Here is a 24,975-nt window from a genome sequence, read left to right on the forward strand (position 1 = left end):
CTTATTTCACCGAGCTTCAAGCGAATTATAGGCGGTTATCTAGCCACAATGATGTAACCTAAAACGAAAATCAAGCAAATAATAATAATAATAAAAAAAAAAGAGAACTAACCAAAAGTATCAGCTCGCGGAAGAGGTCGTGACTATCACACGCACATATATACTAGCACAGTAATATTAATTTCCGTTAATATAATTATTACACTGAATTTTTACATACGTTCAAATATAAATACATACAACGATACAGTAGCATTGACGAAATAGTAGCACGGGGAAGTAGCCCAGAGGCGGGCATAGATGGGTTAAACTGGGGATAGTAGTATAGCCGTTGAAGTAGGGAAAAGCATTCTAAGAAGGGTGTCGGGCTTAATTAATTCGAATCTCTGTTTATCAGAGGCAGCTTCAATCTGTGGTGTAAATGCTCTTCCATACGGTAGATTATAGTACACGAAAGAGAAGCAACCGAATCTATTGAAAGAATAATCTGGCGAACGAAAACTAATGTATAATTTATCATTATTCGGTCTGTGAAACAAAACCATAATAAGACCTCGCGTGCGTGGTCATGTCCAATGCTGTTCAAGCTCTGCACGGTGCGGCGCTAATCCCGTGTTTATCCGACTCGAAGCATAGCGAAACGAATGGTATTGACGTATCGTATTCTGCACTATGAATATCCTACCTCAATAGACCTGGAGCTTTTTTAATAAGTAAAAAAAAAGTAAATAAAAATAAGTAATTTTTATGTCTGGGGTTATACTTACTAATCATATGCTATTAGCTGCCATTGTGTTTGTACTTATAGTGATACTCTCGGTGTACGATTGTTGAATCGGCACTATATGAATGAATACGTTGTTAGTGTATATATGTATATACACAGCTTTTAGTGTTTCCTTAGTCAGATTGGTGACAATGACTTCTGCAAAAAGATGTTTCCAATCGCTTATTGGCGGAAGGTGGACGAGATAAATACATAGCGATAGTAATGGACATCAATTGCGGAGTTTTCAGTAAAAAAAAATTAGCCTTCACGTGTTGACGTTAAATCTGAGTTCAGCAATGTATGATATGAACGTGACACTGACACCAACCTCAAAAGCTGCATACACTCGTGCAGCAGCAGCAGCAGCAGCAAATTCACAAGATGCACACGAACGCGATGACCTCTCCAGGCATTTTGGTATCACCCAAGTGGTTCCTATCAATTGTGGACAATGCAATTCAGACAACTAAGTCTGTAAGTTAAGAACCATGTATAGCTTACTATAGGGCTAATTGTAATAACAGGACTTGGATCATAACCACTATGGTAATTATACATGTAGTAACTGATAAATATTCAACATAGCTCGAAGTATAATTGTGAACAACACTGAGTGATAGGGATAATTATGTTATTAACAAGGATATCATAATTATATATATATATATAGATTGTACTTTATCGGGAATAATTACTGTTAATGGTATAGCGGCAAAAAAAGCAAGCAGGAAGGATGCGCTGTGTAAACGAATTAAAACAAGTGACGCGTGGGAAGAGCTCGCAAAAGAATGGTGCAACACCTACAAACCATAATGCAAAATGTACCATTTAGGTGAGACGCAAATCATAATATAATGTGACCCCGAAAAGGCCGACTAAGGCCAAACAGAAACGAAAAAATAACAATCAGATTGCATTGTGTTGGAGCCTCCATACTACCTGTGTATACCTAAAATGAAATCTTATCATAATATAATAAGACATGGATATATACTTGACATTGGGGACGTGTATATATGCATCAAATAGATGGTTTTTCAGCGTAGAAATTCAAGTGTGAAATTTAGTTCACTAGAAAGCTATCGTAACGACCAAACGATATCAGTGGTTATTTCGAACAGATTCATAATAACTACGTAACCTTGTTAGTCGTGTGCAGAGAACTGTGTGTAGTCTACGCAACACAGCTTTGAATTAAGGCTTTCTCACGTGAAGATAGCTGCCAGCTACCACGTTGCCGGGCCTAGTACGCAGGGCAATTGCTACTATTGATTGAATACGCATTAAACCGGCCATTGCTGCGACGAAGTAGTATGATGAGACCAATGTGAAGCATTAATCGGTAATCAGTCACTTTCTCAGTTAGATTTTAAAACGGTCGTACCTTTTCATCAAACAAATTCTCTTTAGTTGGAAAAATGACCTTTGATCTTTGAACTAAACTGACTGTATTATATCGGAAAGAGTCTCGGTCAAATGGAACAGCTAATACGATTACGCTTTACCAAGGAAGCTTCGGAGTCAGGGTCTACACGATATTTCGTACGCACCAGCCCTTCTACAGACCTGAATTAAAGCTAGAGACATTCGTTCTAGCTAAATTCATTAATTTTAACAAGCACCAGCCATTGAACAGACTTCTACGATCGGATAGACCTGATCTCAAAGAGCTGAGGTACAATCGTGCCTTTCTCAAGCAAGCATTAAAATGTTACATCACAGTAGTTAGTAAATTGATAGTTGAAAAACAACTGATATCATTTATTGTAGTTTAGTTAGGAAATGCTACGGAAATAAGGTTAAAATAGAAAGACTCAGGAGGCGCTTTGCCGATTGCTTTGAAAACTGCCCGTGTTAACCCAAACGTGTGTACATGTGCATATAAGTAGGTCTGTCAAAACCTGTCTAATAGTTGTCGTCTTTTGTTATCTAGTCCCTGTATTTGCCTTCGACGAGACGTCAGGTCACCGACAAAACCAAGCCGTAATGAACGCACTATCGTGGAGCTTTTCTGATAACTTTCAACTCAACTGTGGGGTGCTGATTAACTCTTTACATAACGTGAATTTCAATTGTTGTTGTATCGGTAAGAAATCGGTGATTTGAGACAAGGAAGAAAATTGATAACAAAGAAACAGTAGCGATAGCAAATACTACCGGGGCTACATGGTGTTGTGTTCTTGACGTCTTGGCTGCGTCAGTGGATTGCTGCCTGGTCGGAAATAAAGGCATCAGTCAGCCTACGAAACCGATTAAACAACTTTTTGTGCTTTTAGGCTTTCAAACGTGCAACTTGTATGCCAACATACATACTTTTTGACTAACGCGAACAGTTATCGAGACAATTGGGAAAGTAGACGAAGTCCAGGTAAAAACTTCGGCCGGCAAATTTGGCGTTAGCCGTTTTCATCGTTTGCTAAAATCTCTAGAAAGACCTTTCAATATGTTTTGTTTACTAATATTTTCACATACCGTCTTTCTTTCTTTCTAACTGTTCTTCTTTCTAAAAAAATTAATTGCGGCGTCAGCCACCTACAGAAACATCCGTACATTGCTAACCTTTACAGATACGATAACACTAAAAGGCACTGCTATTATGTCAACATATAGTGGCTGATATTTAGGTACCTAGAACTGAGGTTTATTCGAATACTAGACGACAGATCTAGGTTCGAACCCAGCCATAGACAGGCAGACTTCGTTTCATGCTGGGAGCCATCCGTCCGATGAAATGTCTAACGGCGATACCGAACGTAAAGTTCAAAACATAGAGAGATTAATAGACGACACTTGGTAATGCTCTATAAAAATATGCGAAGGCTAGATCGAGACTTACCAAAAATAATAGCGGGTCCCAGGTAGCAATTAAGCGTCTTAAACATCTAGGTTTCGGAAAGTGTTCTCTCTGAACTCGACGAATCTCGTCTGTCATTTTCCAACTTTTCTTCAATCACTGAAAATCAATATAGATTAGATTGAAAACCGCCTTCGTTTATCAAATACGACTTATTAAAAAAAAAACTTCCTAAGGATCTTTGATATTTTTAAGTAGGATTATTAATACAAGATCACAAGGCAATATTATTCACAAAAAAAAAAAAAAAAAAAAAAAAAAAAAGATTTATTCGACTGTTTCAATCGTTGTGCAAAAGTCAAGCATTTGAGGCACTTTATAGAAACAAATCGCAAAGGGCGCGTTTTAATGCAAAATGCGTTTATCAGGTGATCTGAAAATACCTCTTTGTATCTAAAAAATAAAAACATTAGATTATATCGAGAACTTTTACTCTAGATGGCACCACTCCTACCTATAGTTTGCATTCAAAAGTCTAACTCCGTTAATGCTATTGGCTCATAATTTTGCGGTCGATGACACAGCAAATATCAATTTTTTCGGCTTAATAATATTGTTTTTACCATTTCTCCTCTGGCCACGTAATAAAGTTTGACCTATTGTAGCCAATGGAACCAACGGTGGGTAACAAATGAACAATAAGGTGACTGTTGCAACAATCCGGAGAGCGATCACCCGTTCGCTATTAGTTTCTCAGTTTTTATTAATAGCAGACATGAAAATAACGAACTATAATTAGTTCTAGATTTTGTATTATATAAAATGTTTGCATATCGTTCTTGGTTTTTTTTCGTTAAATTGAATTCGACTGACTAATCCACATAATGAGTGAAACACACCTTCCGGCGTCGTCAAGTGTATGAGTCATCGTTAGTTTGACGTCACGAGTGCAGCGAAACAGAACACAAATTTCTTTTCTACCACATAGATCTGCCCGTAGATAGCAATAATGTCACAATGTGATGAAGCAAGTGGCAGTTACCGACCCTCTTCGATAGGCTTACATCTGAAAACTCATCATGATTACTGCGAGTCGTCTGATATGATTTCAAATGCTAAGAAGAAAAGGTGCTCGTATGTACGACTTATCAAACCTTTGCGGTTATGCGAGTAACCTTCTGTGTGACATTTCACGCGTTTCCTTCTCCAAAGGCATATCTAAATAATAGAGTGCATCTCAGGATAAAAAAAAGAAAGACTCGACATGTTTTTCTAAAACGGCAATATCTGCTTGAACCTTTAACCAATTTTTGCGTACTCTGAGCAGAATTTTGCCCATAATTTCTTAATCTTCCATAATACCATAATTCTATTATTCCGAACGCTTGATAGTTTTATTGTACTATTAGTTGATGACAGCCGGTATAGTTTTTCAAAGACTATTTTCCTTTATTTCGTTGCAATTTGGGCAGAGTTATGATTTACGCGAAATTTCTCGTGATCTTTAGGGTACAGTCCACTTCGACGTCTCCCGATGACTCACTAAGTCTTCTGCTTCTGCCAACGTCACGATCAAACGTACGGCACTGATGAGCGAGAAGTACATTAATGACTCCACTGCAGTTGCGGCGCTATCGGGCGTCGTCACAAGAAATATTCTAACACAACTCCAATTCTACGATTGCCAACAAACATTGGCTCTGCAAAAAGAAATCTTCATGAAATGGCTTTTTATAAACGTAGTTAGGGATGAAACACATCTTCGGCTCGCTACATATTAATTTCTAGAAACTATTTAAGGAACATCTATACAAATATTCGTCGTTTTCTCATACTGTTCGATACTACAACAATCTACTTGTTTTGTATAAATTGCATCCGATTATAGGTACAATTGAAATACCATAACCAATCAGGAGTACTTTAGCCAATTGCTGCAAAGCAAATACCAGTCCCGAATCCAATTTAGCCACAGTTGATTTATTCAACTGCAGTTCCAAAACCGTTGTCATCTCTTACTTAGAGCGATCCTTTGCTAGACTATATTAATTAGTCCACTACTTCATGAATTGCTTCCTCAGCGCTACACAATCTAGTAACGCTGCTTGCGTTCTATCCCTTCATCTAGTCCTATTTTACTCTGACTTGTATCCCCAATATAACACCAAGCAGTAAAGCGGGGCCTATCTGTAAATATATATATATGTATATATTTTTTTATGGTTGAATATCTACATAAGCTTACGGTCTTACGGAGTGTCGGCAGCGCTCACCCTGCCATTCATGTTGACGTCACATTTGGCGGCTGAGAGGGACGATCTGTGGGCGGAGGGGTAAAAGCGGTCCATCGTTCTTTCCGCTTGCTGGAAAAGCTGTCTGCGGACAAAGCCATCAGCTGAGTTGCCAACAGTTCGGAATGCGGCAAACAACGGGCAGCCGCAGTGTAGTTCAAGCTGGCTATATCTCACAAGTTCCGTTCAGTTCCGCAACAGCCTCAGTCAAGCGTTATTGCTAACAAAATTTAGCTTTCGACCTGTACGCGTGTGCCCCGCAGCGGAGCTTGTTTAGCATGTCGTAGCGTCTACCTGTCATTGCTAATGCTGTCACCGTTTCAGGGCAACCGAGACATTGTGGACTAACACCGTCACGAGAAGAATTTCTTAGGCCTTACCCAACGCTGCGATAGCGGGCGGTTTGCTGATGTGAGAGGAGAGGAAGTTCGTCAGGCAGGCAGGCAGCCATCTATGGCTATGAAAAAGCTCGCGTCTTTCTCTCGGCACTATCCGACAGGCAGGCCGCGCTGGGCCGTCTGCTCGACCGAAGCGAACACCGGTTCAACGAATAACACTGTCAATCGAACAACAGCTCATAGTAGATACATACACGTCTGTAGTCGTCATCGGGTCTGAGAGGGCAGAACAAGAAGAAAACAAGAGATGAAAGAAGGTAGCCGAGAAACGACAGCAGTGTCAGAGCTCATGATGTTACATGGTACAAAGCAAGTGGCTTAAACGGTCAGACCACTGTTTCGCGCCCGAACAAAGGCCTCGAGACAGGCGGAGCCACGCTTCATTCAAAAGCGAGTCAGTTGTGACGGGGACTGCAATAACTACAGCATCGAAAAACGCAGCCAATATAGGCACGTACATATGTACAACAGCGGAACCGAACGAACGGCGGCACTAGATCTGCATATTGGCATACTATCCAATATTTCTACTATCATGTGCGTGTTTTGAATATAGTTATTAGCGGAAACACTCGCTGGACGAAACAGGATCTTGAACAACGTTGATTAGATAACATCTGGTGTATGACACGCAGTGCTAAAAGTGTGATATTATTATTCCGAGCAGCTATGGAGTAAGCCAGTGACGCATTTGAACTTCCGAAAGAAAGTGTGCAATTGTCAGTGTTTCGAATGCGTGTCGTAAGGATATCAATATAAGCCTTCATTTATCACCGTTCACCGGCCTGCTGTAAATTTAGGTAGAGTGATCACATAAAAGGCCTTTTGATAACTGGCAGGTCGTAAGGGCCCTGGTACTGGAAGGTCTCTACGTCCAGCTACGAAGCAAAACTGCTGTGAAGTAAACGCTGGTAAGTGGTGATTTAGGCCATCATAACCTACGCCGAAATAGCCCAAGTGGTAAGAAATATAGCTACAGCACATCCCAGCAATGTCAATAAGTGAGAATGCCGCAAATGCTCCGCAAAATGAAAGAGTTTTCAAGAAAGGTCTTTACAATTAAATTATATTTATATCAATGCAGACCAACGATGAGACTCGACAACACTGAGGCATCAATGTTGTACGAACTTGAAAATTCTAATTTAGGAGCTAGTTTTCCTTACTTGGAACCTAGAGGTTTAAAGTAAATGTTTATGCTAATAATAAGCCTAAATACCTGCATGTTGTCCGTGATTTGGGAATATAAAGAATGAGACCATTTAAAATGTTATACTCTCATGCTGATCGATACGAGCGTCAAAACGGCTTCACTTGTGTATAAGAAATTGGCTTTTGTTTTATTTATAGAAATCTTCAAAAAGGGTCTACGAATAGCAGTAAGAAAGCATCTTTGACAGAGCCAATGTTTTTACTGTGCGACCTATCGTCCATTTTGCAATACTATACTATAAATATACAAGTACTATAAATATATATTTGATGTTTTTTCATTTTACTTCTTTCGTTATTTCTAGCTTCGAGGATACAGTGCACGAACGTAGTGATCTATTTGCTTGGTTTTGCGATCAGTATAGTTTATCATGACCAGTTACTGATAAATTGGGGATGTGTACCAAACACGCGCACGTTTCTGAAATGTTTCACGCCATATTGTGTGTAGTTAGCCGAAATGTTAATTTTCAATTGTATACCTACTAGCTGTAGAAAAAAATGATACGCGTGACTGAACAAGTGTGCGGGGCATTTACGCTAGTCACAAAATGTAACTCAAAAAAAATCAGAATGACTATTTTTGTTATTTGGGTCATTTCGGCTGATTTCTGGGAATATGGATTCCAAGTGGTAAACCTGTCTTGGGCATACATGCCTGCGGCAATACATTACAAAATAGTTAGTCCCCGACTAACTCAGCTAACATGTGGAACATTAATTTTGTAAAAGGAACAGGTTTTCGGTAATGAACCGCTTGCTCAGTGTTGAATGATTATCACAGGCGAGGCAAGGTGCTTGGCTCTGGAATTTCTGTGCACATGATACGTTCATTAAAGATGAAATGAGCTAGCTGAGCAATCGCTTACTTAAGTTTCCAGAAAAATCATTATAATTCGAAAAATTTGACGGCGCACTAGACGGTGATATAATAAATTCACGTTACATACACATTGGCTAATTGCTTATTAATATATACTAACAGTTTTATTCTAAAGGCCACTAGAAGCTGACGGTACTTGTGTATTTCGTGCGTGCGTGGAGAGTAGAATTGTATGGGATACAACAATTTTCTCTAAGTACTCTCACATGCCGCAACATTAAACGGAATAACGTATCTAGCAAAGCATGCAGCTCAGATGCTGTATGGACAGAGCTCAATCTGTTGCCTGCAGAGCAACAGACTGCAGCGTCTTAACCATAACCACGACCTATATATATATATATATATATATATATATATACACGGGTAGTTGCACTAATCCTCCAACTGTCGCCTGATGCCTTGCGGGCTGGCGTCTTGTTATTAAAGCAAATATTTATATTAACTGTTTCCGCGTTGGATGTAGCGATATGAGTAATACGTAGCTTTACACGACAAATGATTTTTAATAAGCATATTGTCATAGTCTTAAGTAAGCTCTTCACATCGACCGAACTGAGAGTCGACAGAAAAAGCTTCCTAACAGCACCAACTAGCGATAGCTCTTTTACATATTACATTTGAAATTCCTTTACTGGACGTGTATTGCAAAATAGGACAAAGTTGAGTAAACAGAGCTCCAGAGTCTGTTGACAGGCAATGGAGGTGCCGTCCAAGAGTTTATTAATTCTTTATCGTGAAAATCGCTATCTTCTCTTTTTACCACCTTTGTTACAGACAGTATTGAAATATTGGCCTTCATGTTAAGTAATTGTTTCCCTCGTATTGGTTGATATAACAGTAAAAACATAAGCACTATAGGTACATATCAAAGAATGAGTTATCAGGGGAACTTTTTGCCAGTTGCTTCTTTTACCATAGATCGATCGAGTGATACCGACACAAAGTAGAACGCATCTCGATAATATAAAATCGAATAATATAAGAGTTCCGTGAGCATGAAACAGTAGCAGTGGACGGACACCTACTGTCTAGAACGAAGTAATTTTTAAGGATAATTAGTTATTAAATTATCTTACATTAGGTTGGCAGATGCCAAAACGTACTTTTATCACGTAGCGCAGCTTTCACGTTTCAAAAACGTAACACGCGGTAAAATGATTTTGATATACTTTAGAAACGATGAGTTTTATAGCTGCTATACAAAAAAGTGAATATTTGAAGCAATCCTTAGTTGTTTACACAGCTGTTGAATATAGTATCCTAATACCCGCTACTGCTACCTACTATCTTCTATAAAAGCTTATATATAAAAAAAAAAAAGAATATAAAGTAAGCAGCCTTCAATCAATTCAATTTCAAATATATAGCCATGGACTTCCTAATTTTTAAGTTTTAATTTAACTACCTCGTAGGCTTATTAGCTAATATTTCGTTATTTTTGTTACTTCCTTTCAGACATTATGAGTTACAATCAATACGTGAGTGGAGCCGGGTACCCTCAACCCGGAGCTCCGCCACAAGAAACAGCGCCGCCTTACCCAGAGCCGAGCGGCCCTGCACCACTCCCATACTCAGCCCCACAGGGTGGGCCAAATTATCCACCGTCTCAAGGTATGCCGTATCCGCTACCAGGAGGTTCTGCTCCAGGATACTCCCCTTACCAACAGGGTCCAGTTACATATCCTCCATCTTCGGTTGGACCCGGATATTCTTCACCTGTGCAACCAGGGTAAGTAAAGATCGATGACTGAGCGTTCACCTACACAATACCGACAGCTTTAACTTTTTTGAGGCCGTATCAACGGTGACAACTGACAAATTGTTTGGTGAAAAGCGATTAATGTATGTACAACAAAATTAAGTTCCACGGCCCGTTAAAAATACACAACTTTCATTTCAGACACAGTACTACAGCAGTCTTTCTATTGTACATCTTGTACCTGCCCAACTTATATCATAGTATGCAAGGTGCGCACACTTTCGTTTAACCCAAATAGCAGTTATGAGGTTGCCTAGTATAAATGCCAGTCAAACGTTTATATTTTTGCGTTTTGCGTTGCAGATTCGTGCTCCCAGCTCCGGTCGTGCAACAGCCTGGACCCATGATTCCGGGAAGTATGTCAGGCGTTCCTCCTGGCCTTGAGTATCTGACAGCCGTAGACCAATTGATTATCAAACAAAAGGTTGAACTGCTTGAAGCAGTTGTTGGTTTTGAGACGAACAACAAATATTCGATTAAGAACTCGATGGGCCAAAAAGTCTATGAAGCTACGGAAAAGAACGACTGCTGTACTCGAATGATCTGTGGATCAGTCCGCAGTTTCGACATGAAAATTAAAAATCTACAGGGTAATGAGGTAATGCATCTGTACCGGCCTCTCCGCTGCACGTCATGTTTCTGTCCGTGTTTCCTTCAGGAGATCGAGGTACAGGCACCTCCAGGCATCGTGATTGGATCCGTCAGACAGGAATGGTCTATCCTTTTCCCAAAATTTACTGTCCGTGACGCCCAAGACAACGTTATCTTTCGCATCGAAGGACCACTATGCACAGCTAGTATTTGTGGCGACGTCGAATTCGAGGTGATTTCAGCGCAGACGGGCCAAAATGTCGGTAAAATCTCGAAGCAGTGGTCAGGCCTGTTACGCGAAGCATTCACTGATTCAGACAACTTTGGTATCTCGTTCCCTCTCGATTTGCATGTCCACGTCAAGGCATCATTAATGGCAGCCGCTTTTCTAATCGACTTCATGTTCTTTGAAAAATCGAATAACAAGGAGGAAGACCGACCTGGAATGTTTGATTAACTTCATTTGAATTGGGTAAAATTCCCATTAGATAAGGTTTTTTCGAGCCGAGAATCTGAAATAGACTAAATCAACTTTCTTTTAGATAAATGAGTAGAAAGAAAAACATACTGCGACTGTTATTATACACAAACCGCAGCTGAAATTAAAATGTACTAAGATTCCGTCTTCTGTTTTCAACGATGCAGAGACCATATTTACTTGTGGATGTGTACAAGCGTAGAAGTAGCGGCAAACAAACCAACAACCAGACACAAAAAGACCAATACAGAATATTGGTAATGTTAAACTATTACAATTTGATTGAAAAGCGTACACGGCAGGAACATTGAAATGAAGGTGTATGAATATGTGAAATAGTAGGAATAAGGGATAACAGGAGAAGATGATGTTATGGCTAGGTTAAGTGTGACATTTATCTCTGCGTAGGTGGCATTCTCAAGCTTGCTGTGCAATCGAAAAGACTTCAATATTATGAGTTTGTCACCATTTTCAGTCATTGGACCGAAGGTCAGCTAGTAGCTGGCTACTTCGAACGATAATAGCATAATCTTCATTCGAGTAGATGATGTTATCATTTATGAGTCGTGTTTAATAACATAACCAGCTAAACGTAAGGTCTGCCCGGTCACGCTGCGAATGGATCTAGTAACTTTGAGCGTTGAGATAATGGGCATATAAATACACAGACACATTGAAAATGTTACGACGCGAGATATGTAGACAATTAAAATCCTATTTAATGTCTAATAGGAATCAGCGAGATAAGCATTGCTGTATTTCATTTGTTCGATTCGGTAAATGGTCTACGGGCAGGGAAATTCAACTTATGCCTTAGAAAGAGAAGTGACTACTTAAGCACAGGTAGTTCCTTCGACAAGTGCTGCCTAGTAGCCAGTCGATAAAACAACTCTATTTATTACTCAAAAATCTAAAATTATATTTATACACTGACCAAAAATTGCATGAAGATATGTCGTATGTGCCGTCTTTCATCAAGTACAACAGTACAGATTTATTGACACTGCTGGTGTACGTAAGAAAATAAGATACTACGGATCCTGTCTTGAATCCGTAGTATCTTGCTATACTATAACATCTATGGCATCTTACTGTGGTGCGAATTCCGTTTTAAGGTGTTTTAAGGGAACCACTCCTATGCGTCGAGCAGTAGATGGATGGCAAGGGACGATTTCCCGACACAAAGGACCGCCGTTAAGCTCTTCGAGTCGCGGTTACCGCTGTCCATTTATGCGCTTGTATGTATATGAGTACGTGCGCATGTGATCCTTCATAACAATGATATCGCGGAATATCTCATTGTAGCTAATTAAATTTAGAATGGGAAGAGCATCTTGTTTTCGATTTGTTTCTGTGTTGTACTCTAACATGTATTGTATATCACGATATTGTTAAGGGGTGAATCTTAATGTCGTGCACTTTGTGGCAATCTATAGTACAGACGAGCAAAATTATTCCGTCGGTATAAAAAAAAAAAAAGAATTATTCTTTCTCTTAGGTTAGTGTTACCTTTCAGACTGGCACACATGGCAAGTCTTTCGACAGAGTATCACAGCGTACGAGGGTAACACATATCAAAACATATCAGACAATGCATCGCGGCTTTTTCCACAAAATTTCCTTTATATTTCATGTATAATTTCATATACATCTATTCGATTGACTCGTTTGTACTACTAAGTCGGTGTTTGTTTATAATTTAATCAATACGGTGGCAGCGATATCTTAGCATAGGTTCTAGGAGGTGCGTTCATAGATTATGTGTGGCACCAGAAAAAAAAGCCTATCTTGTCTCGAACAAAGCAGCAGACTTATTATGCGGAGGCTGAAGATTTCTCTTAAGGTTATGAACCTAAATCAGCCAATAGCAAATGTTTTTGTGTCGGACCCTACCGGAGCGGCAAACCCTTTTCGTTATGTGAACTCGACAGTTTATCTTATAAAGACGAAATTACTTAATATATACGACGAGGTTTATATATACCTCAACGTGTCCAATACGAATCTTCCTAATAACACAGGCTTCTTCAAACACTTTATCCAAATATCTGCTCACATTTAGATATAGTTTATGTATGAATAGACGAAATTGAAATAATCCTAATATAACGTTGTCATCCTGTAAAATATAATTAAGTGGAGTAGATAAAAAGGTAAGGTCCATAAAATTTTTATTTATTTATTGAATAATGCATGGGGTGTTCGATAATGGGTGAGCATCGATTGTGCTTAATATGTCATCAGACGAATCTGATAATTTCACCTTAGGGTTAGTCTGTGTACATCGAATTTATATATAGCCGATGTACGCAGCTATCTGTATTATACACAGTAATGAACAATCGTACATTTACCACACATGGTAGACTCTGGTAAACTTGTTTGGCGTTCCTTTAATTACCTGACTGCTGAAGAATATGCGTTTATTTTGATTACAGCCTCAAGCCACAATACCATAACTATGCTGGTTATGATGATAATGTAATTGAAGGAAGTCTAAATAAACCGAAAAAAAGCTTGAATAAACCGAATTATCGAGAAATGAATCGTGAGTAATGTTTCGTAGTAGTTTTCTTTACTAACTAGCTGAAGAATATAAATGGTCAACGACCACAATGGCAAGGTATAACATATGTTCCGAATATTGTGAACGTGCTAACTAATACTTTGAGGCCAAATACATTTATCGAGTTTTTTATGAAATCGCAAAATTGCGGTTGAAAACTCAAAAATGTTCGTATAAATTTTAAAAAAGTTCAATGCAAAATTTGAGAGAAAAATCCAACGCCGAAATAGCGCAGTAGAATTGCCAAAGAATCAATATGGTACATATGCGGGTATGTAAGAAATATTTTTAATGGTATTTCGTCTAACCCATTATAAAAATTATTTTACGTATCGAGCTAGATAAAAGTACATTTGTGTTGGTAAAGACAGAAGGAGACGTACTATACGTAAGTTTTTAGGTGAAGAAAGTAGGTTCATAGTTCTAATCGGTAACTACTTCTCTTCTAAGCATAAATTCATTGATATCGCTAGTAAGCCCATTTATGTTTGGCCTTATCGAAATCAGCTTCCAGTTCTCCTACACTGTATAGCCTTTACTTGTCGTATCTCTAACAGTAGGCCTTTGACGAGGTGCGATAGAGCAAAATCCGAATTAAAACTGAAAGAGTAAACATTATACATAGCTTATATTCTATCGTGATTCAAACTTAAATGGATTTATCTTTTTTTTGCTGGTGAGATGCTGAATACGTGTTTCCGTCTCAGTTAAATGGATTTGTCTTTTTTTTTTGCCGGTGAGCTACTAAATACATATTTCCATCTTGCACCCGATGCTACCGCTAGGGATTGTTTTGAACGGCTGAGTTGCATTTGGAAAAGAAACGTGTCTAGGTCGAGAAACCTGCTTGGTCAGAACACCAACCTGACTATGTAAGTTCGACCAGACAGCAGAACTCAACTTCTTTCTAGGTTCTAGATTGTCTAGGCTTGAGCATAGACGGCTTTCGTTTTGTGCTGGAATGGTCACGATAGGATTTCGTCGTGTTGTATTCGTTTGGGAAAAAGCTACAGGTGTCAAGTATTTTCGTATTAGAAAAATAGTTTGATCTAAATGCCCTTTGCGGTAACCTAGTAAAATAAGCTTTGATAAAACTACATGGTTTATTGGCATACCTCTGTGACACCTAAATAAGGTTTTTTTTTTTGACATTATTGAAGATGTCGTCTAGACAAACGCGGTTTACATACTACTAGCAACATCATTTTCCTAGAAAACTATATCAAACAGTTTCACTTTCATGATCGGCTCATTCGATTGTATCAAAGAGGTCCTTTCGCCGTGTCAGTTCTTAAGCTATGTGGTCGGTCCCCCTTGAGATTTTTGTTGAGTAGGCACTTTAATAAACAAAATGAACCTAGTAAAAGTCAGCGTATGCCATGTGGTAAGCAATCCATTGTTCGCCAGAACCTACTTAGGAAATTTTCCCACGTCCTTAGCGTTTGAGATCCATGAGACGTGAGTGAAGTTTTGTTGAGCAGCGTCGTTTTAACAAGATCTCTGCACCGAGTCATAAAGCCCAAGACTGCGTGAAGCTCTAAGGATACCACTACAAGAAGAGTCCAAGGAGCTACTGCTATCGACATGTAGGACTTACTCTTAAGGAAGGGCTTCAAAGTGCAACTTAATGTTACCAACTGCAAGAGGGTAAAGGCGCAAATGCAAGATTTAGCCCGCATTTTAACTTGCGCTCGAAAATAATAACTAGTCGAAAATAATCCAAATATGTCTTGTGCATAAATTATTTGAATGAAACTTATATGTTGTAAATTTGATATTTTGATAGTTTTGTATTTTTGTTAATCAAAATTGAATAATGAACGAATTCAAGTTCGATTGCGGTATTTTATCGGCCGCAGCTTGTTTCTCAACTGATGATGTGCCTTTTTTTGTATTTTGTCTCGCATTAACTATAGGAGAACAAATTTCGGGTATAAATTCCACAGAACTTGATGGGCACTCCGATGTCGATCATATCTGCAAACCTCGTTGCCGTCATCACATTGTGAAGGGTCAACACCATTTGGACTTTGGCACCCCTGACACTCACGAACTAGAATCTGCCATTTGCGACTGCGTCATACCGTGTTACCGTACGGCAAATTTGTGAATTGTTGATCAACTTTGATAAGCTAGTAATATCTGCTACTCTAGCTAGTTTGCTCAAGCATGGGCTTCGTCACCAAATCTCCGAGTAGTAAGACGATCGAGGTCTGATATTCTACCGGCCTCTATTGGCGATGTCGTTGGGCAAACAATTTATATCACTTAGTTATTTAGGCTAGGAAAGCATATATGTATATCAAAAAAAGTTTTGAAGTCTTAATATCTCTGGCTCTATGTGGACTGATAAGCTATTAGCCACATAACCTCTATCGGATTTGCAAGAGATTGAATACGATTTTATGGTTCAAGCATCGTTTGAAAATATAATTTTTCGTAACTCACCAAAAGGATCTTAGACAACTTTCCCCAGCCCGAGAAAGGGCTCGGGTACCATGAGGACCTTATCAGGATGCGCTCTGTATGAAGGACTGTGAGGTACAACTGTGAATGTATAGAGCAATGACCATGTTGTGAGGTAGCAAGATGTACCTTTACTAGCTCTGTATTTCATTAGAACAAACGCTAACCTCGATGCCGCAACATGCCCAACAGGAATGTAGCTACCGAAACATGGAAGCTCTGCTAGGGAAGATTCGTCGCTCTAAAAGCAAACATTCGACAGTAACTGTGTTGCGAATGCTAAAATGTTTGCGAACTGTCTTTTGTCACCACATATTCACTAATCTGTGCAGTTAATTATTAGTCCCCTTATTGGTTATTATTAATAATTAAAAGCCATTAAAGAAAAAAAGCGAGGCACAGGGCCGAGAAAGATGCAGGAATAATAAAAAAGGAGGACACCATCTGGGGCCGATGGAGAAAGAGAGACGAAAACCCAATTCAAATGAAAATCGGAGAAGCATTTTTTCAAAGGACTGACCGAAGCCAATATCGTAATGTATCGGGCCTCTATCATTTGATACAAGTCGACCAGTTTATTATCGAACAAGATATTGAGTGATCAGTGGTTGCAAGACTAGTAACAAGTTGTGGCATTAACAAGTTAGAAATTGATATTACTGAAAAAAATAGCAATTGGTTTATTTGCCTGTATTGTGGTGTACGTCGCAAATTTTAGTATAAATATACAGTGGCAGAGAAGTGGTACATCTGTACGCGGGATTCCGCTGCGCGTCATGCTGTCTTTCATGCCGCCTTCAGGAGCTTTGAGTGGAAACGCCGCCGGGTGTCGTGTTTATGATGCCTGCCGCGGCGTAAATATTCTCTATGGGAAAATTATTCACATATAATATGTGAGTGTATAGGAACCAATAAACAAATTCATGGTCGACAACAGCGCAAAATCATTAGGAAGAGCTCTCACGTAGTTTCTGAGGACAATAAATATTAGAGAACTCTGAGGATCCGATCCGGTCTGTAGCAAAGATACACATATATCATAATTAGGAAAAAAACCCACTTTGGCGCGATCCGAGCTAAAGTGACAGGAGACTATAAACTAGTTCAGACCTCGATTGATCAACGCCAATCGCCAAACTGGAGAACCTGTGATACTTGTGTACTGCTATTATCGTATAAAAATTAGAAAGAAGCTCACCAGTTTATTTTCGAAACTACAGAGAAAAAGTTGTAAAGTGTATTGTTATTAATATAATAAGTATTTTTGCCTCAATCTCGTTTAGCGCTTAAATGTATATTTATGGTTCACGGGATTCGTCGTGCACGAGGCATCAAAAATTAACAATAATAAATAGATATATGAGATTATAGCCAATTTTCTATGTCAATATCAGAGATATGGCTGCTTACTTCCCACTGAGACGTCGTAACCAAACGGCGGAAACGTCAATTTATTTTGAACAGTATTATTTACTGCTTTTTGCTTATCGTGGGGTCATTTGGGTTCCATGGGTACGCTTTAGGCTATAAGACGGAGTAGGTGGCACCGTGTTTATGGTTTCGAACAATACATGTGCTCTACCCCATACAATATAATATTGATTTAATTATCGAGGTCCAGAGGATTTTTTGGAAAAGAGTACTAAAGCTGCTGGAGATACTTTATTTTTATATGGAGTGCATTGCTCCACGGAATTCCATTTTATGCTTTACGCACACATTGGATAATGTATGCCTATAATTTTGGAAAGTAATTGTTGCACAAACAAGCCACTTAGCGCCGTTTTATATCGGCACATTAAATACGTTTACCGCAGTTTCTAGTTGTAACAAATAATTGTCTCCCTATCATCATTCCCTTTTGTAGGAAGCCTCCTTGCTCTCTGAAAGGGTAGTAGCGTGCACGGCAAAGAGGTGGTCTATGGTGACAGAGATAGCGGTTTTGAATCTCCCGTTCCAATAGGGCACGGCACGGCACCGCCATAATGGAAATATATTAGTTCAACTATCCGCATTTGCTCGATTAAGTTAATTCAAACTGTCGATTTAGGCACACGCCAGGCCTTACCACGTGTCTGAAGAGGATTAGCAGCTCAGAACCCCACGATACTGTTAGCCAATGTCGGGCTGTAGCGTATAATCGAAGCGAAGGAAAGAACCATTAGGAGGGACACATCGAGGTAACTAACCCTTTATTATTCCAATCGTGTTAAAGCAGCAAGCAAATCCCTTGAAGTACGCTGTTTGAATTTTCAGATACGGTTGCTCGACCGAATTTTCATACTTTGCACATTAACTTACCTCACAAACTGAGTTGAAAGCTATGGTAAACGATAACAATTTGCGCATTTTGAAAAGCATCGTCGTATCGGATCGTGGTTGGTATCTCGATGTAAATTAGATTACTAGTGACATATAATTGCTCCCATTTTTCTATTTGACATTTAAGAAGTTCCAGCTAATTGATATGGCCGGTGCTCTGTTCGTTGGCTTCAGCTTGACACAATTTTTCGTGATATACACTTTGATTTATACTTCAGGTGGCTATGTGAAGTAACTGAATTAATTAATTGATAGTTTAGTTATGTGTTCTATTGCGCAAATTACTTCAGTCTATCTCCTACTAGTATGCATAGATATACTCACTAAAATATCAAGCTTGATACAAGTAAGGCTATACAAGTTGGAATTTTTGAGCCGCTATACAGTTTTGTACTGAGCCGCTTTCGCTTTGCTATAATTGTGCCGAAGGTACATTGCTTATAGTTCGAGTCCAACTTGATTGCGTAGTCGTGGTCTCAGAAATGCTGAATTTGGCGTCGGTGTGATCAAGGATCCCATAAGTCACTGTAACAGCTTTGGCACTGGTATGAATACTGTGCAACACTCGTCTGAAATTCATCGTTCATATTGGAAGATAGGTTGTTGACTTATACGGCAATTTTGCACATCCTGTAAATTTGAGCTTCGCTAAACGTAGTTTGCGTTTGCTTTGGTGGCTATTATATTCAGCATTAGCTGGTTAGATTTATATTATCGCTGGTAAGATTACTTGTCCTTGTAAAAAAAAACTTAACGTACAGAACGAGTTACATGTACCTTTAGTTCAATTTTCCCCAATCGTCAATACCTTTCTTCTAACAAACGTGAGAGGTTAAAACCAGGAGTGAGTCGTGAAAATTTTACTTTTCTAGTTATAATCGATATCTTACGTACAGCTCGATGACGCAGTAGGAACAATTTCTTACCGTTATTTACGGCTACTGAATGGCTAGGCCAGTTCTTGGCAGAACCGCCGTTTGGGTGTGATACAGGCTGCTACAATAGTGTTTCAGTACAGCGGAAGTAGATACCTGAGCCAAATCAATTTTTGCCTCAAAATTAACTTCGACCACGAGCCGTGTCCAAAATTGGTACCAGCTAATATGTGCTATGCTAAGGGTGGGCCGATGCTGCCAGTAAATATTATCTAATGTTTATTCTCCAATTTTCATTTATCATGGAAACTTATGAGCGAATCATTAAATCGTTCATCTTACGGATTGCGTTATTACCTTAAACTCTACAGGGTGGGCCACAAAATAGGACAAATCTAGAAACGGAAGTAGATTTCCGGTTTATAGAGGTGCTGCTTGAACTGCAAGCTTACTTTTTCTACAATTGTGAACTTCGTTCCGTGTATTTCGTTTTAGTGGTAATAATAGGTACCACAGTGTAATTTGTAGATCAAACGCAGGTTTAAACGGTCTCCTCACACATAGCCGATGCAAAGAACTATTTGTATTCTGGTACATTTGACAAATGACGATTCACGTGATGGGCTTTGGAAAGCTATCGGGTGTGTGCAGTGGCCAAAGTGAACAGACACCCGGATGAGATCGGTCATCTTTTCGGAGCGGAACATGGCGGCGAGGGTTCAACTGTTTGTTGTATATTCCGTGGAAGTTTAACTGGGCGTTTCCGGTGGACGAAAATAGTTTCTCTTGTAGAAGGCGAAGAAGCTGCTTTTTTTAATACGGGTCTAAAATATGGATTAAAAAGTAAGTTTCATAGTTGCTATCTATTTCTTCTTTCACCTTCATTATCGCGGCATTGTCGTGCGTCAAAATTCATAATAGTAGTTCACAATAATGAATTGCTTCTTTATGCAAAAGGTTGCTGAAGCAGTTTAATCAGTCTTACGCTTTTCATTGGAGTAGTTGCGTACGTGTGGCATTTTGGAGAACACAATCGGTTGGTAGCGAATATTAGAAGTTAACAGGATCAATGTGTTACCTTTTTGGATCGAATTTTTATTTACTTGAAAAAAAATTAACATTTTGTACAGCTGAATTGTTTCATGGAATAGTATGCAGGGGTACTTCGACTAATTCTTGGAGACATACGGTGTCCTCTGCTGGAAAGCGAGCCAGCAAATTACATCATGCATCTTCGGTCCCGCCATAGCTTCCACGAGAATCGACGCAGCTTCAGTACATGCTTCATCCGCAGCATCCAGCACCATCTGGCGTTAATAGAAATATTATAATATCTATAACTGTTCGCGCATTTTCGTTCTAGTTTCGTTCTATAAACAGTCGCCGCCAGGCCTCGGTGTTTTTTCCTTAAATCGGCATGATAACTTATTTAGTACTACTACTATAGATTTGATTTTAAACATGTATTCGCCGAAACCCATAAGTAGATTTTTAATTCATTGCGCATCATCATCATAGCAGGACAGCTTTTCCATCCGGAGCATACAAAAGCTGCATGGATAGTTTTTCTTATGAGACCTGCGGAATCTGAACAAGGGACCCTGCGCCGCTGAGGAGATCAGCCCGGAGTTTACGGTAGACAATTACTGGTCACTGTCCAGACAGAATTTCAAGTAAAAGAATATCGTCAGAGACAGGCGTGATTTGGAAGCGACTAAACACTACTGAAATCTGTTGGATTTTCGGTTCTATTACTTCATCGACATGAATCACAATTGTGTTAGGTCTCCGAAAGTGTGGCCACAGTGTACTGTAACCGATGGCGCATGCTGCAACTTGGTATTATCTGTCAGACTGAAATGAAGTGCCACAGGGCAGAACTTCGATGAAAACTGAACGGAAGACGATGCGGGAGATAGAGGTTTAAATTTTTTTTTAGCGTATTAATTTTAACGAGCAAGTCACGCAAAAAATCGTTCTATAGACAGGCAACCTGTATGAACTGATATTTAAATTTATGACTCCATCCTTTATTGCCCGCGTCGCACGATCCTATAACAGACAATGTGCATGCCCTTCTTTGGCAGCGGTTCCCTGAAACGATATTTAGCGACGATTTTTGATGGCGGCTACAGGACAATTACCGGTTCCTATTAACTAGATAGATTGCCCTGTTGTTTTCTATATTACGCGTCATTATTAGTGTCACTACAACACCTGCGGGAGTTATGTGGTTAGGAGCAAATTGTGGCCGAAATATTGTACAGAGTTCGCTACAGGCTGAACAAAATTGTCGTGGTGCTTTGGAAAAAGTTTCCGGCTAGCAATCCTCTCTGGTTGAATTTTCATAGTGCGAGGTGTAAACTTACAGCACAAAATGAACTAAGATGAATTAAGAGAACCTATCGACTGGTTCTAAGGGCTTTGCAGTTTACCTACTGTTTTCTAAGTTCGAGTACGCTTGTTCCGCGGCTCAAAGAACGGTTTCGTCTATATATAGTATAAGATACAAGAAGCCAAACAACTTGACATTTTACCAAATACTACTGGAAACTGCAGAAAAAGCACTTACTAGTACATGCTACATAGCTGCATTCGGCTTGAGTGCTACGGCGGTGAGCGGGATAAGGTACCCGATTCGCAATGACATTGTCCAGAAGCCTCCCGCTAAAATTGAGGTTTGACGCTTTTTTCCTCACGTGTCTGTAGTGTCACGTTTGATATGTGCCGCTGTAGTTTTTATCGATAACATTTTCAAAGGGCTTTTTGATACGCTTCAATGCCTAACGGGACGGCGAAAGTTTCAATTGCTAGCAGAGGCGATTTCTATAAATATTACACACGTCGATATAGGGGAGTTGGTCCTAATGTTTACATGCTTTTGCACGGCCGTTCCTGACAGGTTTCATATGTGAGAGACATGGTGTTGGCCGGTGTACTTTTAAGCAGAGAATGCCAACGTTGGTTCAATGATAACTACCAACTGAATAGGTTAGCGGCCCTTGCGCCAAAAGTCCTCACACGTGACGTTTCTGTTTCATGCTGTTGGTATATATTGGCCCACAACTTGCATCGCGGCTTGCAGTCAAGCCGAAACACTTGAGCAGGAGGTAAACTTAACCATTAAGCATTGATTTCATCGAAGCTACAGTCCCAATTGCCGGCAATTCGACAAAACACGAAGAACCAAATATAGACAAACTACCAGGCAGCGATTGTTCGTAATGATGTATGTTTTATATTGGTTTTTCAAACAAGTGTCAATTATTAATCTGTATAGAGAATGACAAAAATTACTCTAATTCGTGCAGATATGCCACAATCAGGACGATAGATTTCCTTGTTGCTACAGCAAAGCAAAAACAATTAATTGCCTTCCTGTAACCTTTGTCGGAAGATTTTCTCTATAAAGAAAGATTTGTATAAATGGCAGGTACAAAGAATAGAGAATATTTCCACATTTTTGGTAGACTGATCAGCCCTTTAAAGGCGCTCCGGTAAGTGGTCGTGCTTGTGATGTCCAAAAGTTGACCCAACTTGCAGGCCAAATTGAATACACTCAGTAGAATATTTTGCCTATTCAATTGGTAAGAAGTTTTCGTTCGCTGTCCGTTCTAGTGAGCTAGCAAGGTTCCCTCTTGTTTTTAGGCTCCTGCCAATAAGTAATAGCGAAATATTTGGTTTAAAGGAAATTGCGCATTCCGTGAAACTAAACATCAAGGCAAATTAGCAAAGGGATAACGATAGAACAGACAATGTCTTTCACCAATAGATTTTTAGCAGATTTTTATTAAATATTTAATTATTACCTTCAATGAGCATCAGTCAAGCCCATTTCTACTATTATGGTATTTTTTCTGAGATATGTGTATGTACCTTCATTCACATGTGATATAATATAGTATAATATTAGATGATGACACGTTCGTGATTCTCCAAGTTCTTGTATGGGTCCTGTCGTAGCTCGCATCTATTCCTGGCGATAAATGGTAACATCTGCGTGCATACCACCCACCCTCCGACGAAATAGCTCGTCCCACATAGAAGGACAACAGTTTGTTATAGCATATATACACTTATTAGTTTTCGTTAAAGGAAACGTTTCGGGAGATGGCTGCTTGAAGATCTAATTGTTTCTCGAGCCGCCTAGATACAGCCGACTGAAGCTTTAGCAAAGCTTATCACATTAAATCATCTTAAACATATGTAAACATAGTGCAGTTCCGTGAGAATTTTCGATTGAGTTATAGAAAACCATTTGGACACTTGCTTGGCTAATGTCGGTTGCAACATACTCATCGGCCAACCACTGACAGCTCACAGATCTGGCAGGCTTTCAGGAGCGGACAGATTATCCAAGATGTTTATATCTATCCTAGACAGGGCTTTCTAATGCGTGCGCCAGTTTCCTAATTCATCACCACAGTTGGTAGATTCTCACTTTACTCGAATACAGCTTCGACGAAAGGGATTCAGTGCCACAGGGACCAAACGGCATAAGAGCCGACGTTGTCATAACTGCTTCAGCGTCTCTGGCTTGAGCAGATTTGTGCTATTGGGATGAGTGTTGCCGCCCAGTGTATGTGGCCTCGCACAATAAGAGACGAATCCTGCTGTTGCTAGTAGAAGTGAGCTTCGGTTACGCAGGAATATGCCGCAGCTGCTGTAAACAGGAGTATAAAAAGAGTACAATTGAGAGTGGAGGCGGATTTAAAAAATCAAAGCAATGGCGTCAGAGTAAATCGTTAGCGTCGGAGCACCCAAATGTTTAGCAACTAAAGGGGTAGAGAGGGCCGGAGCTTCTAGTTAAACTACTAGTTTTTAGCAAACAATTAAAACTACTGGGTCAAGTGAACGAAAACAGCAAATGTGGAGTAAGTCATCGAAGAGATAAGCAATTTTTGGTAGTCTCACATGTAGTTCCGGTATAGTTATCTTAAGCTGCAAATGTGGTCGTCTACTTTGTTAGCAATGTTACCCAGCAGCCTTAGCTGCCCAGTTGTCCATTTTGCCTAATACTATTATTAGGATTATGTCCGACACGACAAACGTTTGTTTGTCGGTCTATATTCATTTGTAGCGAAAAGGTGAATATCTAGAAATCGCGTTTTTCATTCAACACATAGACGCCTGTTTTTTGTTGATGTGGCTGGCCATTTGCGCCTCTCCTAACTTACGGTCGTCCATCGAACTTTAAACAATCAATACTAAATAATACTCTATTAACTTATCGACATAAATTTCAAACTTTGGTATGAGAAATTACGTGCGATCATCCAGTTGTTGGACTTACCTGTACAGCGATTTATTGGATGTTTAGAATGAAACGAATAATGTGAATTTTATGACTGCCAAATTGCGAATGGGAGGTCAACCAACAAAAACGCCTTTACACACATACATATCTGTAATTTATGTGACCATCACAAACACTTGTCGCCTGTTCCGTTGCCGCAATATTAAGCTTGACTACAAGAGTCATTTTGTTAATGATAATACAGGCCCAACGCGGCGCCTTGAACACTTCAGAGATCGCTTCATATTGCATTATAACCGTTACGATTTTCT

At 39.5% G+C, this 24,975-nt stretch overlaps 2 protein-coding genes and 1 long non-coding RNA gene across 12 annotated transcripts in view; 1 reads left to right on the top strand and 2 right to left on the bottom strand.

Annotated features, from left to right (window-relative positions):
- The window catches only part of LOC111253082 (uncharacterized), a 30,572-nt gene extending 24,595 nt beyond the window's left edge, over positions 1-5,977 (bottom strand). For 2 of the 9 annotated variants that reach the window (XR_015330384.1, XM_086993199.1), the window contains exons 1-5: positions 5,809-5,951; positions 4,463-4,629; positions 3,606-3,722; positions 1,465-1,569; positions 1,098-1,204 (exon numbers count right to left, since the gene is read on the bottom strand). Coding sequence is in view for 3 of the 9 variants with exons in the window: in XM_086993199.1 (XP_086849325.1) it covers positions 1,098-1,204; positions 1,465-1,569; positions 3,606-3,651 (258 nt within the window). In the remaining 6 variants the exon portion in view is untranslated. The other 7 variants (XR_015330383.1, XM_086993200.1, XR_015330386.1 and 4 more) reach the window with 6 other exon arrangements.
- A 1,045-nt stretch (positions 5,978-7,022) lies between these two features.
- Positions 7,023-13,724, top strand: scramb1 (phospholipid scramblase 1). 2 transcript variants are annotated; one of them, XM_022811975.2, is made up of 3 exons: positions 7,023-7,163; positions 9,806-10,079; positions 10,413-13,724. In XM_022811975.2, the coding sequence occupies exons 2-3, from the start codon at positions 9,811-9,813 to the stop codon at positions 11,155-11,157; spliced, it is 1,014 nt and encodes a 337-aa protein (XP_022667710.1). In that variant the 5' UTR covers positions 7,023-7,163; positions 9,806-9,810; the 3' UTR covers positions 11,158-13,724. The 2 variants fall into 2 exon arrangements, with proteins under 2 accessions (XP_022667710.1, XP_086849324.1); XM_086993198.1 differs by lacking the exon at positions 7,023-7,163 and adding an exon at positions 7,191-7,212.
- Positions 13,725-23,167: 9,443 nt separating this feature from the next.
- LOC147754722 (uncharacterized) lies at positions 23,168-24,969 on the bottom strand. The gene is made up of 2 exons (XR_015330512.1): positions 24,701-24,969; positions 23,168-24,070 (listed from the first exon to the last, which is right to left on the bottom strand). It is a non-coding gene; the product is annotated as an uncharacterized LOC147754722 (long non-coding RNA).
- Positions 24,970-24,975: the final 6 nt, after the last annotated feature.

This window comes from Varroa destructor, unplaced genomic scaffold (genome assembly GCF_002443255.2).
Source record: "Varroa destructor unplaced genomic scaffold, Vdes_3.0 BEIS01000006.1, whole genome shotgun sequence".
Taxonomy (NCBI): Eukaryota; Metazoa; Arthropoda; class Arachnida; order Mesostigmata; family Varroidae; genus Varroa; species Varroa destructor.

Coding starts and splice junctions, on each gene's coding strand:
- scramb1 (XM_022811975.2), top strand. CDS start 9,811: ATGAGTTACAATCAATACGTGAGTGGAGCCGGGTACCCTCAACCCGGA. Junction 10,080..10,412: donor TCTTCACCTGTGCAACCAGG/GTAAGTAAAGAT, acceptor TTTGCGTTGCAG/ATTCGTGCTCCCAGCTCCGG.